This window comes from Hippocampus zosterae, chromosome 13 (genome assembly GCF_025434085.1).
Source record: "Hippocampus zosterae strain Florida chromosome 13, ASM2543408v3, whole genome shotgun sequence".
Taxonomy (NCBI): domain Eukaryota; kingdom Metazoa; phylum Chordata; class Actinopteri; order Syngnathiformes; family Syngnathidae; genus Hippocampus; species Hippocampus zosterae.
In genome coordinates, this window is record NC_067463.1 from 21,509,559 (window position 1) to 21,528,814 (window position 19,256).

The 19,256-nt window shown below is 44.8% G+C and overlaps 2 protein-coding genes across 2 annotated transcripts; both read left to right on the top strand.

Annotated features, from left to right (window-relative positions):
* The first annotated feature begins 7,388 nt into the window (after nt 1–7,388).
* On the top strand, nt 7,389–12,598 carry frg1 (FSHD region gene 1). The gene is made up of 9 exons (XM_052085181.1): nt 7,389–7,544; nt 8,077–8,144; nt 8,248–8,370; nt 9,832–9,889; nt 9,955–10,069; nt 11,381–11,485; nt 11,572–11,663; nt 12,170–12,280; nt 12,431–12,598. Exons 1-9 carry the CDS (start codon nt 7,486–7,488, stop codon nt 12,465–12,467), a joined length of 768 nt encoding a protein of 255 aa, XP_051941141.1. The 5' UTR covers nt 7,389–7,485; the 3' UTR covers nt 12,468–12,598.
* Nucleotides 12,599–13,236: 638 nt separating this feature from the next.
* On the top strand, nt 13,237–18,692 carry asah1b (N-acylsphingosine amidohydrolase (acid ceramidase) 1b). The gene is made up of 14 exons (XM_052085180.1): nt 13,237–13,492; nt 13,598–13,644; nt 14,138–14,228; nt 14,335–14,421; nt 14,523–14,601; nt 14,941–15,015; nt 15,108–15,153; nt 15,867–16,011; nt 16,152–16,206; nt 16,288–16,369; nt 16,526–16,657; nt 17,550–17,673; nt 17,837–17,893; nt 17,981–18,692. The coding sequence occupies exons 1-14, from the start codon at nt 13,427–13,429 to the stop codon at nt 18,068–18,070; spliced, it is 1,176 nt and encodes a 391-aa protein (XP_051941140.1). The 5' UTR covers nt 13,237–13,426; the 3' UTR covers nt 18,071–18,692.
* Nucleotides 18,693–19,256: the final 564 nt, after the last annotated feature.

A 19,256-nucleotide genomic window follows, 5' to 3' on the forward strand; every position in this document is an offset into this window, starting at 1 on the left:
TTTTTCAATTCTGTATGGCACCGACTTTGTTTTATAATGTATCGTCATTTTAGTTTCGATGAATCATCTTGACATTTTCTTTTCTGGTAACGACGACGTCTTAATGGACGCGATAGCGCGACATGCTCAGTGAGGCTCGTCCCTTTACCCTTCACTAACGCCCCTTCTCCAATCAACAGCTGGTTGACACACTCTCAATTACGCCGCAGTGTGCCACTGCGTTGTCGGACGAGATGAACGATCGGCGTAATTTGTGCCTTGGGCCCAACCATCCATCACACGTGGCTGGAGAGAGTGTCGATTTAGTGAAGATGAGGAGTGAAGGTGAACACCCTGGTGCACACCTTGATGTTAAATCCACTCAGCAGAGACTTCGTGGCATTGCCTTGCGATGTCCTGCGCGTCACCGCAAAGTCTCCGGGAAGCAGTATAGCAAAATGAAGGACACGTCTTTCGCCGAAGACGTGAGAAAGTTACACAGGGGGGGGGGGGGGGGGACCAGATCTTGTTGTAAGCTTTAAAAGTGTCCAACGGTCATTGCGCAAACTTGTCAAATGTTGACGTGCAGGATGTGGAAGTTGGCTTGGCAAGCCTTCATCCTCGTAAAGCTGTTTGCATGCATCAAAACCAATTGCAATCACAACAGCTTTTTTTTTTCACATCAATAGATATGGAGCTGTTTTTAGTTCTCTCTTTATCTGTTTCATTCACGGATTTATTTATTTGGAGTCGCCTACTTTGGTGCCCATTTACAAGTTCCCCCACGACTCGAGCGTCAATTTGTCTCGTCGAGTCAAAAGTAACAATTCAGCAATGCTCCATCCTGCATGTGAACGTGCTGCGACTTCTTTATCTCACTGTTGTATGAATAACCACACGGATGATAAGGAAACACACACACACACACTGCCCCTCTCCAGAGAGTAATTAAAATTCCTCCAGGGGAAAAAAAAAACACAAAAAAAACGTGTGACTTTTTTTGTCTGCCTTAATGTCAAGCTTTTTGCTTATTTTTATCTTTGAAGGTGCCAGCAGAATCACCGAGTTTTTTTTTAGTTTTTTTTTTTAAGTACAGTAGGTCGGTAGCTCGCAAGGTAGCTCGCTAGGTGGATAAGTAGCTAGCTAGATAGGAAGTTTTTTGTTTTTTTTTAAGTACTGTAGATCGGTAGCTCGCAAGGTAGCTCGCTAGGTGGATAAGTAGCTAGCTAGATAGGAAGTTTTTTGTTTTTTTTAAAGTACAGTAGGTCGGTAGCTCGCTAGGTGGATAAGTAGCTAGCTAGATAGGAAGTTTTTTTTTTAAGTACAGTAGGTCGGTAGCTCGTAAGGTAGTTCGCTAGGTGGATAAGTAGCTAGCTAGATAGGAAGTTTTTTTTTTTTTTAAGTACAGTAGGTCGGTAGCTCGCAAGGTAGCTCGCTAGGTGGATAAGTAGCTAGCTAGATAGGAAGTTCTTTTTTTTTAATTACAGTAGGTCGGTAGCTCGCAAGGTAGCTCGCTAGGTGGATAAGTAGCTAGCTAAATAGGAAGTCGGTTATGTTGGTCGTTTAGACAGTCAGCTCTTATTTAGCCAGTGAGTTAGTTGTTCTGCAAGTCAGTCAGGAAGTTTGTGTGTTAATTCGTTTTTCTAGGAAGGTTGATATTCAAATAACAGTGTTAGATTATTGTTAGTCAGTCAGTCAGCGAGTCAAATGTAAAGCTATACGATCATAAAGTCAGCAAATCAGCAGAAAATGAATCACGTAGCAAGTCCGTGAGTTAGGTTGTCAGCCCCGTCACTTTGTTAGAACAGAGGGGTCCCCCAAATACCACCCACATCGGAGATTCCAGCCGCAAATATATGCGCTAGCCCCTTCGACCGGCTAACGAACAACGATGGATGTTGTTCACGAAATATCTGTCCTACCTTCATCGATCCTGCCAGAAAAATGGTAGACAGCCCCTTATTCATTTATTCGGTCGAGTAGGTAGTTAGCCAGTTATATGGTCGGTTATACGGTCGCTGGTCGGTTCATTCAGTCAGTTCATCAATCTGCCAAATGTTGAGTGGGCTAAATTCTTAAAGTCGACTCATCATAATATTATATGACCAGAGGATGGCAAAATTCGGGAGGGTGGAGGAAGCCCGGATACAGTCGGTTGTGAGCCACGGCGCTGTTTCTCGCGCCCCTTTGAAGTGTCGACTTGTAGTTTCCCATGCGCCTCATTCGTGTTGATGCCATTAGAAAAAGGGATTCCTTCATTTGCCGCACTCGGCGACAGACGCCTCCTAGTTGTGGCTATACCATCCCAAAGTTGATTCTTTGTCGCGCCTTTTCACGTGTTTCTCATTCCTGAGCAAGCATCCAACGACTTGAATTTGTCAGCCATGTTTTGCTTTTATCTCGCTGAGTGGATTTTCACCTCAACCCCTCGCTTCCCCTCCTCGAGGGAAATCAACTTGACTGAGCGACAAACTTACCATGAGATGGGTCTTGTCATCCGAGGTATAAAAATGCTCAATGTCAGGTGAGAACAGGAATGACAAAACAAGGGGTCGTTAGGTTTTTGTGTGTGTGTGTGTGTTACGTAAGGATATGTGGGGAAGGCAGAGCATTAGTCGGAGTCGTCTTAAATCCCTCGGCAGGCGGCTTTATGAGTGCTCCATCGAGAGGCTTACTTCACAAAATGTCAGACTTACTTTCCTCCAAAGTGCTGATGATCACGTTGCAGCTCAAGCGCCGAAGAAAAGGGGGAAAAAAGAAAACGCGCAAGTGTGCTTTAAAAGCGGTCGAATTCTCAACATTCATACCCAAAGTCTCACGACCGCACTCGAGTTGATGAAGCCAAACTACTTTCTCTTGCTCTTACTCCCAATTTCTTAGACGAGCTAGCTAGCTAGCTAGTTCGCCTCAAGGTTGGCGGGTAGAGAATCGGGAATCCGTTAGGATGGTCATCAGTAAGTCTGTCATTCGCTGGTTTAGTTAGTCAACCAGATAGTTTGTCAGTCAAGTTATTTGTCAGACAGCCACAAAAAAAAAAAAAATAATAATAATAATAATAAAAGTGAGTCAATCAGTTAATCTCTCAATCAAGCTAATTGTTGGTCATCCACAAATAAGTCAGTGGGTCATTTAGCTAATTACTCGTTCGGTCAGCTCGCTCAAATCTTTGCCGCTTGGTTATTTATAGTACTGAAGAATAATAAATAGCAAATGTTACTGATGAGGGCGGCCCGGTAGTCCAGTGGTTAGCGCGTCGGCTTCACAGTGCAGAGGTACCGGGTTCGATTCCAGCTCTGGCCTCCCTGTGTGTAGTTTACATGTTCTACCCGGGGTTGCGTGGGTTTTCTCCGGGTGCTCCGGTTTCCTCCCACATTCCAAAAATATGCATGGCAGGCTGATTGAACACTCTAAATTGTCCCTAGGTGTGAGTGTGAGTGCGAATGGTTGTTTGTTTCTGTGTGCCCTGCGATTGGCTGGCAACCGGTTCAGGGTGTCCCCCGCCTACTGCCCGAAGACAGCTGGGATAGGCTCCAGCACCCCCCGCGACCCTAGTGAGGATCAAGCGGCTCGGAAGATGAATGAATGAATGAATGTTACTGATGAATATGGGGTGGGGGTTGGGGGGGGGTGCATCCTTTAGGTCAACAATATTAAGCATAGTTCAGATTTCTGGGGAGATTTGCAGTGCGGCAGGACGTGGAACCGTGAGCGAATCCCATCATCGTCATCACTCCACCGACACACATTTTACAGACGCTGTGTATATGCTAATGGAGGAAGAGTTATGGCATAGTCCAAAAAAAAAACTGCCGGGTAAACAAGCAACCCGGGTTTGAAAATAAATCAATAAATAAACACGGCGTGAGTCAATCTTAAGGAGAGGCGGCGGCGCAGTGCGGCCGACGCCGATGCCTGTGACATTAATTAACACCGCGCCGCCAATCATGTCGCCCATCTGTTTTAATCACTCCCGCCTCCGGGATGAGACTCGCTTGCCACTTTCATGCGCCAGCGTGCTGCGCTTTCCACGATTTGCGCCTTTCGCCATGCGTGTTTTTGGAACGTGGGAGGAAACCGGAGCACCCGGAGAAAACCCACATAGGCCCGGGAAGAACAATGCCAACTCCACACAGGGAGGCCGGCGCCGGAATCGAACCCGGCGCCTCTGCACTGTGAGGTCGACCCGCTAACCACTGGTCCACCGGGCCACGTGTCTTTTTATAATCCTATTTTTTAATTTTTTTAAACAAATATTTCCAGAATAAAAAGGATATAGAGATAAAGAGATGTTCGTTAAAAGCAGGCCAAGTGCTCCAACTCTCCCTCAACTCCAAAGCACGTATCAGATTGAAACCACATCGCCCTGAAGCGCTTGACTCGATCGCAACGATTCGCCGCGTAGGTCATATTTCAAAGGCAACAGGCCGGTGTGTACAAAAAGCAGGAAAGTGACGGGTGTCCAGTGGCGGTTCTGGATCAACTAATTACCGGCGACCCTGGCGCAGGGGTTGGGGGTGGGGGGGGACGGGGTTTGATTAGGCCCTCGGTGGCCCCCGCGTGCGCCGTCGAGGCGAGGTCCCGACAGGCCGCCGCAGACCCAGACGTGTTGGGAATATTCACCAGTGACACCCGCGGCCTTCCATTGATTTGTCCGGGATAACGCGGGACGAATGCGCGTCTCAAACGACCGTGAGCCTGCCTGCCTGCAAAGTTGTTCTTCTCAATCCGCCCTTCGTTTAACACGCAAACGCCGAGTCCAAGGGGAAACGCATCCGAGTTTTTCAAGCACGAGTCAAAAGGACCTTAAAAAGGTCCTTCTTTTGAGGACATAAAGGTCCTCAAAATTACCTTTATAAGGACATAAAGGTCCTCAAAATTACCTTTATGAGGACATAAAGGTCATAAAAAGCCATTTTAACCCCTCAGGCTGAGGGCAACTTTGCCCAAAATTCCCGGAAAAAAAGGCGCACCCAAAGTAAATTTGACAATTGGAAATTGCCGGGTACCATTCGAATGTCCAGAAACTCAGCTTTTAAAAGATGTATATAACATGTTCACAAATGTACTCAGCTGACCACGTGCATCGGCGATTTGTTTTGACAGATCTCGGTGGGGGACGTCCCAACATCAATTCATTGATTGGTTTGGCCAACTTTTGGGCTCAATCTCTCCCTTTCCGTCCCAGTTGGGTGTTCTCGTATCATTTCCCAACCACCTGGACTGGATTTCTGTTTGTCCCAACAAAATAATTGGCTCAGCTTTGGCATTTAATTAGCGTCTAATTCTTTCCCCATTGTCCTTGGTGCCGAGTCAATTAGCGGGCGCACTTGGAATCCTCAAAAGCTTGATTTTTATTTTTTTTTATTTTAACGAGACGCCGCCAACCGTGTTGAATGCTAAACCTGGGCGGGGGGAGGAGCGGGGGGCTGGACCGGTTGTTCATCTCGGTTCTGCCGAGCGCCACACCGCTGACTTTTTGGCATGATCGCGGGCATTGGTTTGCCAGCGGTGATTCGCGAGCGGGCCAAAAAGCCGATTTTAAGATTTCAACATAATTGCATAGAATCGGCAATGAGGAAACATTCAAACGTGCACAGAGCAGCAAAATATTCCCCGGGTTGTTTTTCCGAACCCGCTCATTTGCCGATTTGCAGCACATTGGGTCACTCTTTCCCAAGTTTGGGTTCATTATTTTGAGCCGGCAAATTGGGTTGAAGAGCCGTTTGCCATTTTCAAGAGTTGTGTCCGAAAGTTGGAAAGTTGGCCACCAAAGTTGTTTCTTCTTCTTCAAAATCGTTGATTATAAAAGTCGCGCCGGTTGTTCAGAGAACCAGGTAACATATTTCTCCTTCACTGTATTTTCGACGCCTCGTTGGATCTTCACCCAACGCGCTAGCTCAAATACTTGACCCGAGGTCCAAATAACTCAGCGATTTAATTATTTGTAACATTGTGACGCGCAAACTTAATTTGTGACACGCTGTGGGAGGCATGTCATTGGTTTTTCCACACAAAGTGGAAGAGTTTTGCTGGCTCGTTCACAAATTTAAATGAGCACATGCAAGGTTTTCGAAATGACGTGGACGACCGCGTCGCTTTTCTGGCCGATCATCTGGCTGATTTTCAGTTTTTGACTGATGGCTCTGAGCACCAGGCGGTCGGTCGTCTGCGTCAATGCAGTGATGTCGGTTTTTATAACCAGATGATGATGATGATGATGATGAACAGCAGTGTGTCAGTGTCACTGGGATTCAAGTGTCTGCATTATGAATGGAAAAAGCGGATTAAAAATACACCCACGCCTTTTTCAATTATTCACACCATTTCCCCTGGCAAACCACCGAGGCTTTTTCGACGCCAGCTCGTCAACAAAATGAGGTTCCGCCTACATTTTAAAAGCATTGTATTTTCACCGATAAAGGCAGCACTTCCTCACCAAACCCCTAATTACTCGGGGACTCCAGAGATTAAAACAATGTGTACCCAAGGAATTCAAAAGTAACTTTTTGTCACCTTTAGACCATGAGTGTGTCTTAATATGGGCACTCTGTGTATCGAATTTTAAATTAGTTATTGGACTCCACCGCCCCCCCCTCCCACTCCAAAAAAAAAGAAGGAAAAAGAAAGTAGTCTTCTTCATGCATTGCTCTGAAAAAAAGCCACCTTGGCAAATGCAATGGGTCAGCGTGTGTATGCGTGTGTACTGCCACCTACTGGCGTCATGCGCAACTACAAGCTGTTCAGGCATCATTTGGATGTTTCCCGCTTCTCTCACCAAAATTCACCATGGAATAGGATCCAGCTCTGAGGAAAGACATTCATTAGCCTTCCTTATTAGTTGCTAACATTATTACACATTATTCATATGGTTATTAACCGGTCTCACCTCTGCTTCTACGTGAGAGCTTATTCCTTTAATGAGCGATGTAGGAATTTAATTCGTAAACACCCCCTGCGGGGATTTCTGCCGTTTTCATTGCTCTCCGCCACATTAAAAACGTTCTTATTTTACTTTTTTTTCTCTCTTTTAAGTAAAGATGAGCTCTTTTATTCTAACGTGATGAGAGTGGAGTGAACGGTTTTCACGTCGGACCGGAGGGCCCCATTGCTCTGCTTCACGGAGCTTTGACTCTGCAGATGGATGTCACTGTGGAGGGCAAGTTGCCCTGCTGGATATTTGGAGAAAGAGGCTCAGAGGAGAGGATTTTACACCTGTGACGCGTGGCTGCTGAATTTTCAAATCCTAAAGTGATATTTGACGTATTTAAAAAATAATATATAGTTGAATATACAGCATCCTTCAGCTAATAATAGCTAAATTAGGAACACACATGTAGGATATTACAGCAATCTTCAGATTGGGGCGTTAAACGAAGACTTTGTTTCAAACCGCAAGATTTTTTTTTTTTTTTGCGAGAAAGTCGAAGTCGCAATGGAGTGTGCCTCTGCGGCCGCCGTAGTTGTTTTTTCCGACTTCCGCTTCCCTTTCGTCGCCGCGCAAACACAATGGCGGAATATTCCAGCGTTAAATCGACCAAATTGGTTCTGAAGGGACAGAATAAAGGGTAAGAATGGGACATGTCTTGTGGGGGTGTACATTGTGGGGTGTTTTAAAGTTCCGGTGTCATTTCAGTTGGAGCTTTAGCGATTCAAGATAAATGCTCACATGCGAAAGTTGACGTGATTGAGATAATGAACGACAAGGCAGCCCACCGTTAAACTGAAATTTTCTTTTTTTTTATAGCATGTGTCTTATTTTGCGTTGGTCTCAATTGACGTCTCCTAAATATTGGTCAGCGCAACAAGAAGCGTGTTGCTGGCGATATCGTGCCACCGCGCGACGCTGATGGGGGGGGTTGAATTCGGTCAAGTGATGAACGAAATAAGGCAGCAATTATTGATATCCGGGACAGCATAATGAACATAATTCAAATCGACTGAGTCTTAATTCTGTTCTTTTTTTTAAGACTCAACGTCTTTGAGTGGTAAATTTGGTTTCACGTATTTGTATCCGTGAATAAATAAAATAGTAAAAAGAAGGAAAAATATGTGAGAGTTGCCATTTCCAATGTTTCCACTCCATTCTCTTATTGACAGGAAAAAGAAGAAAGACAAAAACAAGAAGAGAAAGGAAGCAGATAGCCAATCCAAATTGGATGTTGTCGGTATGTGCCCCTCCTCCTTTTTAATAGTAATCATCTCCCTGTCTTCATGTTTTGCAAAAAGTAGTGATTTAGTAAATGAAATTTCTTCTTCTTTCGTCTCCAGGCGGTTGGTGGGCCGTCCGACATTTTGGCGAGATCATGGGCACGGTCGCTATTGAGATGCACAACAATTCCTACATCCACGCCCTGGACACGGGGCTTTTCACAGTTGGTGCGCCGCACCAAGGTGAGGCCGCGGGCAGGTTTTGATTTCCCAAGTGGATAACGCACCACACGACACACCATGAGAGGGGGGGGGGTGTCCTCCATTTGAGGAAATAGGTGCTTATAAGTCAACAACACCTGTAGAAATCTCACTTAAAATGGGCTGTTTTTCTGTGTTCTAACTTCTAAGACGTTGTGCACAAAATTCAGCTTTGCGATGTCAAAACACAAGCGTGAGATGGAGCGGCCGAAGAGGGGGTCGAGTCCAGGGCAAGGATGAGAGTGGGACGGGCGGAGTTTGCCGCAGGGCACACAGCGTGTTTTTTTTTCCCCTCTCTCGCAGCTCCGCAGATTAATTCAGCACGCGTTTAATCAAAGGCGCTGGAAAAGTGCAGAGAAACTGCAGACTCCCTCAATTCCCCCAAGTGTCTCCTTCCTCACATCCTCCCCATTGCCAGGAGATCAAAAAGGACACCAGCTGGAATTCACAAGGAGAAAAGAGGACGCTTTTTCCCAAAAAACGATTACATAACTCCTGCACATAATCGGCAGGCACCCCGCGAATCAGGAAGGTGTTGACGTGGCCGCCTGCTTTGTTCCACTGCTCCCCAACTGCCGGTGGAATTTTGGATTTCCAATGCGGTTCATTCCAAAAGTTTTTAAAATGGACCGCATGTCTTTTGAGTGCATCTTAACATTTTGGAATGTCTTGAGTCAGCTGTGGAAAAGACTTTCAAGTTCTGAATCGTTAAGGTCCTGAGCGACGTGAAAGAAATGAACATATCAACCGAAAAGGTCGCGGAGGTCAGCAGACCCCGGTCAGTTCGTGGAGCCCGATTTCAAAGCAAACACGGTGACGTAGCATTTAGCCGTTATGCTGCGCACGAATGAAATAAGCTGCTAACAGAAGTATTAAAAAAAAATCGAAGGCTACTTTTTGTATTGTTTTTTTTTTCACTCACCTGTATTTTTAGGGCACTTTAAATCAACCGTTGCTGTTTACGTAAACGTAGCTTCGAGTCTTTGAGGACACTTGGCGTCTGAGTGTGTGGGTATTTCGGCATTGATTTTAGATTTTTTTGTTGTTGTTGTTTCGAGCCGCTCTCAGTGCCAGTGTTTTAAGTTTTAAGGAGGCCGCGAGCCTTTGGCTGAATTTGAGTTTGTAAGTCAACCGTTGCCTTTGAGTGCCTTTGGCGTTGAGGCGTTCAGCCATCGTAAAACTCACAAAAAGCAGCGGCAATCTTTCGTTTTCCATAATGGTGACCCTCGTGGGCCTCGAGGAGCCTTTTGCATTATTAATGACACTACGAGGCAGGTGCGGAGAAATTATGCACATTTAAAAAAAAATTACCGCAACACAACATCATTTTTACCTTTTAACCGTAACATAACTTAATCACTCCCCTGCACATATGCACAAGTTTCTTCATTATTAACTGCACTGTATAATTTTTTTTATTGTTTTTTTTTTTTTTTGTGTTAGAGGACGAAGGACCAGACCCCCCTGAACAGTTCACCGCAGTCAAGCTCTCTGATAGCAGGTGATGACAAACTCACTGACAGTCTATGACTCTGGGGTATGAACCCCACCGCCCCCGTTTTCCAGAATAGCTTTGAAGTCAGGCTACGGGAAGTACCTGGGCCTCAACGCAGACAACTTGGTGGTGGGCCGCTCCGATGCCATTGGATCCAGAGAACAGTGGGAACCCGTTTTTCAAGAGGTAGCTCACTCCCCTCTTCGGGTTTAAGGCCGCTCGGCGCCTTTGAGTGCTGAAAGCTTCACGAGAAGCGTGTCAATAGGTGACTCCGGTGATAATTTGACAGTTTGATACCCTGCGAGTCCTGGCGACTCGCCGATCAGAAAAGTGAGTCCCATTAGGCATTTTAGAGTCCCAAATTTTGAATTGTGAAATGGTCTACTTATTCAATTGCATATGATAAGAACAGGCGGCCCGGTAGTCCAGTGGTTAGCACGTGGGCTTCACAGTGCAGAGGTACCGGGTTCGATTCCAGCTCCGGCCTCCCTGTGTGGAGTTTGCATGTTCTCCCCGGGCCTGCGTGGGTTTTCTCCGGGTGTTCCGGTTTCCTCCCACATTCCAAAAACATGCGTGGCAGGCTGGTTGAACACTCTAAAATTGTCCCTAGGTGTGAGTGTGAGCATGGATGGTTGTTCGTCTCTGTGTGCCCTGTGATTGGCTGGCAACCGATTCGGGGTGTCCCCCGCCTGCTGCCCGGAGACGGCTGGGATGGGCTCCAGCACCCCCCGCGACCCTAGTGAGGATCAAGCGGCTCGGAAGATGAATGAATGAATGATAAGAACACAAACAACAACAATATACATTGATAATAGCTTTAAGATAAGATAAGATAAGATATCCTTTATTTGTCCCACATTGGGAAAATTTACAGCCTCCAGCAGCAAGAATGTAGGTAGAAAGAAGACAGAAGAAAAAAAATTGGTTCTTATAAACAAATGCTGCAAAAATTAAAAGAATTCAGGCATACAAGATGATTATGGCAAAAAAAAAAACGATCCACCTTTAGCTTGCTTCCGCTGCGATATCTCCGCCATCAACTTTCACAACGCTCGTTTTAACGTTACGCCACTTGGCAATCGTCTGCTTTGCACGCGGTGAAGGCCGCCAAATCTCGTCACGCGAGATCAAAACAACAATGGCGGCGATTGTCAAACTGCGATCGTACTGGAAAAAAAGATTTACCGTAGTTTTTTAGGGGGGGGGGGGGGGGACTGAGAAATTTCCTTGCGTCCCAAAAACGCACATTATTTGGCACTGTGGGAAAATTCTGCCTCTAGGGGGCGGGACGCAGAGGTAACGAGATGGCTGTGACTCCATCTTTGATTTTTTTTTTTTGGGGGGGGGCTATTTTAGGTGAATAAGTATCTAAGTGTCTCGGGAATGTTTGTGGTTTTTATGACAGTCGGGTGTCTTTGGTTGTTGTAGTTTTAACGCGGCTAAGCATGTTTGAGCTGACCTCGAGATAAAACAATTGTCCTTTCCTCGCGGACCCAGGGCAAGATGGCGCTCCTGGCCGCCAACAACTGCTTCATCTCGTACAGCGAGAGCGGCGACATCGAGGCCACCAGCAAGACGGCGGGCGACGGCGAGATGGTGAAGGTGAGGTGTGCTCGCGGCGCATTCCGCCGCGACTTTTTCTCGCGTGACCTGCCGGCTTTTAACGGCGAGCGACCGCGCCGTTGCAGATCCGCTCGTGCGCCGAGCGAGACGCCAAGCCCAAAGACGACATCGCCGACGAGGACCGAGGCAACGTCAAGTCCTGCGAGGTCAATTACGTGTAAGTGCGGCGCACATCTTTACTTTTACGACATATTCTCATGCTTTTATAGTTGAGTTTTTTTCTTTAACAAAGTCGGCGCGGCCTCCGTTGCACACCGCACTTGATTTGCGTCCGGCGAATAGACTAGGATTCGTTTTCGTGCCGCTCAGCACTTTTCTCGTTGCAGCTCATTCATTTTGCTTCCCTGTTCAGTCCACGCAAACACTTGTCAGAGTACACCTCGCCGGGGAGGAGATTTCATTTCACGCAGATAGCTTTGCATTATAAAAGTTAGTCATCAAGAAAGTCAAATAATTCCTCAGTATTTTTATTTTTTTTGTGTGTGTGTGTCAATGAGAAACGTATGCATAAAGAAACTTTAGTTTTCTTCTCGTGTTTCATATAAAAACATAACGTATACATTTTACATGTCGTGAATTCTGCCAAGCACCAAGTCGCCATGCGTGCGAACGTTTGAGCCTAATTTTTTATTTTTTTTCTTTCATGAAATTGTGACTTGATAGGAAGAAGTTTCAGAGTTTCCAGGACCGTCGCCTGAGGGTGAACGAGGACGAGCCGTCGATGCTGAAGAAAGCCAGACTCGACGGAAAATTTCACGAGGCTTTGCTCGACAGGTACTGCCCCAAACAAATGTTTCCGCCATGGCGCACGCAAGTCAAGTCCAACTTTGTTTTCAAATGTGCACAGATGAAAGCCACTTCAGTGTCCATTGACTTTTTTTTGTGATGCATGTTATGATGATGTCATATTTTTTGTCATTACAGGAGGAGCAAAATGAAAGCTGATCGATACTGCAAGTGAACTGTTTGGGGAGGTGGGGGGGGGTTGTTGTTTTTTTAGAGGGGGGAATTAATAAACATGTTGTGCCCGTTCGTGTATTATGCATAATTTCTATTTAGAAATCAAAGATTAAAAAGTATATCCCACAAACATATGATGGGGAAATATTTTGTAACTTCGCGTGAGTGTATGGTTCGTGGTGGGTCAAACAAAGTAGGTGGATTCAATGTCAAGCACCTCAGCGACTATTCTGGGCCATTTCACATATTCGCATCAACATTGCACTTTTGGAACGCTGACATAATCTTGGTACGGGTTGTGCACATGTCCCGCAATGCATTGAGGAGATCATGAAAGGAAATGAAAAGTTGTGGAGCAAAACCCAGGTCATGTGCTATGATACGACAAAACAGCCCTCGTGAGCCACTTCCGCATAGGAAAGCACCAATGACCGTTAGAGGGGTGCCAGATTTTATATCGACACAATGTTAACCAGACGTATCCGCGCATGTGGCCGAAATATAATTTAGGCGTGTGTTTATCCATAAAAAAAACATTACAAGTATTTCCGTTTTACTAATTTAGTAGTATTTAATCACATTTATTGACATTGGTTACCCCTGTGGGTGTCGCAACCGCAAAATAAACCAAAGCAACCCCGACACTCTTCCGCGTGGAAGAAACCATTGATAGGGGGTTATGTAACATCCAAAATATTTCTTAACGAAAATGACAGTTTAATATTTAAATCGACAGAATTTAACTTGTTTGGATAATTATTAAGAGCAACTGCACTCGTCTTTTTCCCGTCATATTGCGCAAGAAAACGTTAATTCACATTTATTGACATGGGAGCGCTCCCCCCCCCCCCCCCCCCCCCGGTGGAACGTAAGTCGGCTTTCCGTGTCACGATCAACAGAAGCAGCCCCACTCTGGAGTCATTTTAAAACATTTGTCTTCAGTTGGCAGGTATCAACAAGATGGCCCGCTTTCTTTTTATTTTGACTGCTTTGTGCGCGGCTACGTCGTCACAGTTTGTACCGCCGGTAAGTAACATTCCCTGTCTCGTTGACGAAGTGTGAAGAAACGGTGTCACTTGAAACCTAACTCTTGGAATAATTCGATTTCCTCTGTAATGTATTTATTTACAGTATACAGAAGACTGTCGGACGGGGATGTATCCTCCGAGCGGGCCCACGTAAGTCACATTGCCGTGCCGTGCTTGTGTTTTGTTATGGTTGGGCTGTCGTGCTTTCACGTGCACCTCGTTCAGCACAACGCTTCAAGATTGCCCCCCGTTTGTGCAAATTAGACAAGAAAAACGTAGTTTAAATGTTTTTTTAAACCACAATATTCTAAGGTTGCGAAAATTCAACGTTCTGGTGTCGCGTCGACGCATACACAGAATGGGAGAGAACAATGAAGCTAATATTATTTCCAGACTGCACCTGAAGGCAGCACACCTTTTGGAAATAAAACTACCACAAAGAAAATAAGAAAATAAAATCTGACATTGACGTATGAGGGGTTTTTTTCCTTTTCAGATGTATTATAACAAGAAGCTACATCTAAGAAAAATGTGTCATTGAACTACAGTGGATTTAAGAATTTCAAGTGTGCCATTATTCACATGTGTTTTGTTACATGTTACATTTTTTTACATGTTACATGAATGCCCAATTGAAATTCAGGTTTAAAGGCGCCGTGAGCTGGTACACGGTGGACCTGGACTTGCCGCCCAAGGACCGGTGGACAGCCGTCATCACTGACAAAAGGGCAGAGGTGCAATCTTTTTCCTCGACGATCACCATCATTTTTTTATTATTGAAATATTTTGAGGATTATTGTGGACTTCCACCTGTGTGTCAATGTGATGTTTGCATCCAAGTTGGTGAACATGATCCAAGCCGTGCGAGACTTGGCCAACGCTTTTGTTCCCGGCGGGAAGCTTGTCATGCTGGTGGATGTCACTCTGGTGAGGAACTCCCCTTTGCCCCCCCCCCCCCCCCCCCCAATAAATGAAATTCTGTGCATGTCGTTTTTAATCTTAATCTGTTTTGATGTTTGCGCGGGCAGCCGCTGATGGTCAACTCGCTCCCGTATCCGTTTGGTGACGAAATGAAAGGAATCGCGGCCGCCTCGGGAGTTCCTCTCGGTAAGCGGTCACGTCTGTTTACAAAAAATGCAATAATTTTTTATTGACAATTTGGGGGGAAATTATTCCATTTTTTTTTTCCTCATAGCATTCTTTTTTTTTTTTCCCCTGTAGGATTGCAATAATTTTTGGGGGACCTTTTTCTTGTACAATGTAAGGATATGTATGACTTTTTTTTTTCTCCCTGCAGGATAATTAAAAACAAATTCTCGTCGCTTTATGACCTTTTTCCTCATAGGGTTTTTGTATTATGTCATTATTAGATGTAGCACCACCCCCCGCCCCCCCTCTTTAAGCATCTCATGTACCGCAGATTTCCTTTCCTGTTCATTTTTGTAGGTGAGGTGGTCCTCTTTAACATCTTCTACGAGGTGTTTACGGTGTGCACTTCGGTGGTTGCGGAGGACACGAAAGGTCAGTTTCGATATTTTTTTTAAAAAAATGCATATGTCAAACAATTGTGTCACCAAATTTGAGCCAAATACTTTTTTTTTGTGTGTTAACAGGAAACCTCCTGCATGGTCGCAACTTGGACTTTGGTTTGTTCATGGGGTAAGAGCGCTGCCTGTTTTCCAATGGGTGTGTGTGGGGGGGGTGGGGGGGGTACTCCCGGTGTTACTTTTTCCTCTGCTAGGGTTCAGACTCCCCCCCACCCCCCCTGTAGTTCTCTGCTGTTGGCTAAGTAGCAGTAAAGAGTTCATGAATGGCACTTTGCGTTAACAGAAATGTTAAAAAATATTCATATTGAGTGTCAATAATTGTGCCCAACAAAATATGCCTAGCAACCTGTGACTGTGGGGGGGGGGGGGGGGGGGGGGGGGATCATTTGCACGCGATGCTCGAGCCAAAATGTCTCCTGTGGCGTTTAGACGTGAGTCAAATCTGTGTGTGTGTGTGTGTGTGTTCTTGTACTCATGACATTGTGAGGACCGGCATGAGTTTTTAACCAACAGAGTGGGGACGAATTTTGACGAAGTGAGGACATTTTGCCCGGTCCTCACTTTGACGCCCTCTAAATCAACTCCAAAGTGTCCAAAACGGGTACCCTGTGCTTTTCCCCAAAAGTCCCCAGAATGTGTCCATGTTGACAATTTTTCGCCGGCAATTCACACTCCTTTTTGCTCCCTACTGCAGCTTCTGTCGAAATTCGGTACTGCACCAACTTCACACTTTTTGCTCTCTACTGCAGCTCGTGTCAAAATTCGTGTGTGTGTGTGCGTGTGTGTGTGTGTGTGTGTGTGTGTGTGTGTGTGTGTGTGTGTCAGATGGGATGTGAAGAACAAGTCTTGGGTCATGAGTGAGCAGCTGAGGTCTTTAGTGATCAATGTGAACTTCAAGAGGAACAACCGCACCGTCTTCAAGTCCAGCAGCTTTGCCGGTTACGTCGGCATGCTGACCGGACTCAAGCCGGTAAGCTTTACTCAACATGCCTGCACACACACACACACACACACACACACACACACATACACACAAAACTGACATCTGAGCAGGGGTGTGCAGACTTTTCATATAACCTGTAAATGATTTCATGTCGTCTCCTTTCTCAGAACAGGTTCAGCCTCACCATGAACGAACGCTTCAGTCTGGACGGAGGCTACATCGGTCAGTCGCTTTTTTGGGCGAAGGATTCCGACTCGTGTTGTTTGTTGAAACTCCGACTTTTTGACTCTGAAACGCGTGTAGGCATCCTGGAGTGGATCTTTGGAAAGCGGGATGGTGTCTGGATGAGCTTCCTCACTCGCTCCGTACTGGAAAATGCAACCAGGTTTTTTTGAATCAATTAATTAATTTAATCGTTTTGATTAATTGTAATTAATGTAATTAATCTGCTGGTTTGGTTTGAAGCGCACAATTTTGCCGACCGTTGTAGCCATTTCCTAAGACGACTGTTGCGTGTCGTTCTCTCCGACTTGCGACGTAGCTACGATGAGGCAAAGTTTCGTTTGGCTCAGACGAAGCTTCTGGCGCCCGCCTACTTCATCCTGGGAGGAAACAGCACGGGGCAAGGTTGCATCATCACCAGATCCAGACTCACCAGTCTGGATATCCTCGAGTAAGTCGCCCCCCCCTTCTCCTTTTCGAAATGACTCGCACTTTGGAGATTTTGAATTTATTTTGTTTTTGTCTCGGAAAAATTCCAATCAGCTTCTTCAATAAATGCTACTATATTCATTTAAAAACAAGAATTAAAAAAAAAGAAACTTAATATTTATAATATTGAGTTTCTTTAATATTATAATAATATTTATATTTTATTAATATAATTATAATATTTTTACATGATATTTATTTTATTTTATCGGGACTCAGTTATGCCACTATTTGTGAAAAAGACAACTTTTTTTGGTCTTAATATTTTGTTTAGTTTTGTATTTTTATTTCAATAGATATTCATTCTTGGGGGGGGGTTCCTTAATTTTTGAAGAAATGCTATTTTTATTTTCTAAAAGGAAAAAAAATTGAACCAAATGATTGAAGAAATTCTTTATTCACACAAAAGTATGAACTTTTAATTTGCTTTAGATTTTTTTTGTTTTTCTGGAAAAAAAATCCCCCGAACTCATTTCTTGAACAGAAGCCACTTTTATTCCTACAAACTGATGCCGTTCTCATCTTGATCTCATCTTGATTTTGTTTTTACTTTGATTTTATTTTTCAGCAATATTTTCTTTTGATTTCAACCAAAGGTCCGGTCAGCTCGTCGAATGTGCTTGGTGGAGGTCAACGCACAACTTGAGCTCGAAGCCGAAAGGAGAAGCAAATTGCTCTTTAGTCCTTTTGGCTCTTGTGAAATGTTTTATTGCTCAACGAATAACTGCACAAAGCACATGACTGGACAATTGCGTTTGTCACCTGATTAGCCCAAAAAAACAACTTAAGCCTTGTGTCAAGCCTTTTTTTCTTCTTCTTCTTCTTTTTCCCTCCCTCTCTCTCTCTCTTTGGAGGATCGATCTGAAGCTGGGCCGCTGGTTTGTGCTGGAGACAAACTACGACCACTGGAAGGAGCCGCTCTTCCTGGACGACCGCCGCACACCCGCCATCGAGTGCATGAACCGAACGACACGCGCCGTGAGGACAAAAGCGTCACACAAATTTGCCTTTTTTTAAAAAAAAAAAATCTTACACAATCATGAATTTGGACCTTTGACCTCGGGTTGACCCAATTTTTTACAATGTCGTATTTCTGTTGTCATGGTTACGTGACAGTCATGTGACTCTTGCCGTTTGACAGAACGTGTCGCTGAAAACGCTATACGACGTGCTCTCCACGAAGCCCGTCCTCAACAAGGTGAGGGGTGACAACTTTTCATTTTGGAGCGTGTCTCACCAATCCGCCGCCCTGCTCATTTTTCTCCCGTTTTTGACGCACAAACAGTTGACGACGTATACCGCGCTGATGGAAGTGTCGTCGGGCACGCTGGAGTCGTACGTCCGCGACTGCCCCAACCCCTGCATGCCCTGGTGAAGACGCCGCCACACTGGCGTCCGGCTACGCCCCGCCCCCCCGAACGTCCCAGCCAATGGAAACTGGTATTTCATTCATTCACTGCCAGCCGTTTGAGAGGGCGACTCCAATTTCACATCCCGCAGAATTTTATCTTCCGTGACTGTATAAGTACTGAACCTAGAATGAGCTCACTACTGCATTTCGAATAACCCAACGGCACATTTTGAACAACACTCTGGAGTTTCTGAACGGTTTGAATCACCGCGCGCTCAGAGCACAGTTCACCCCCCAATGTCTTTAGATTTGTTGGTGGCAGCGAACGGTTTGACAAATGTAACCGTACACGGAAGTGAATGCAAGTATTTGCCCAAGCGTGGTCGTTTTGACTATTATTAGCCTTGATCAATTCTAATGTGTGTACAGTGTGTCAATTAGTGCTCCTCAATGTTTTTAAATGTTTTAACAGGTCTGCTTAGTTACAAGTGCAGGGAAGTAATCCTGACAATTGTTTTGTTTCCACTTGAAGCACGAGATGGCCCATCAGAATTTAAAATTAATTGGGCCTTTTACAGATAATTTTCTACTGATCTACTACTCTCAGCTTGATACTGACTATTATTAAATCAAACACTGCCAGCAATGGTGACTGTACTTTGTTTTTCTTTCCACTTTTAAAAAATACCAGAATGTAACAGATTTTAATTCGTACTTGGACAAGTTAGGAAATGCTTGATTAAAATCAGTGATGTGTTCCGCGAGGCCGAAGGGCGGTCCTTTGCCTTGGCCTCGGAGTCAAGTCCTTGGCCTCGGGTTGCCGGTCGTTGGACAAATCACTGATTAAAATTGCACCCAAAGAATTTGATGGAAGGTTCATCTCGATCAAGGTATTTGACAACATATTGGCATGTAGGAAAAAAAAGATTTTGCTTGGAAGTTTTATTAGAATATTCGATTTTGCTACCGTTTGCAAATTTACTAGCGTTTAAATTTTAAATGTTTGGGTTGTTTTTGGTGTTATTGAAAGGAAATATTTTCTGCAATAGTTTTTGTTAAAGTGACTTGCTTACACTAAAGAAAAAATGTTTGTCCTCAAATATGACAACTCTTGTAAAATTCCAAGTTTTTTTCCTCCTGTGATTTTTTTTACTAATTTTTTTTTTTTGCATAATATAGTTCACAAGTGCACGGAAAATAAGTGAAAATT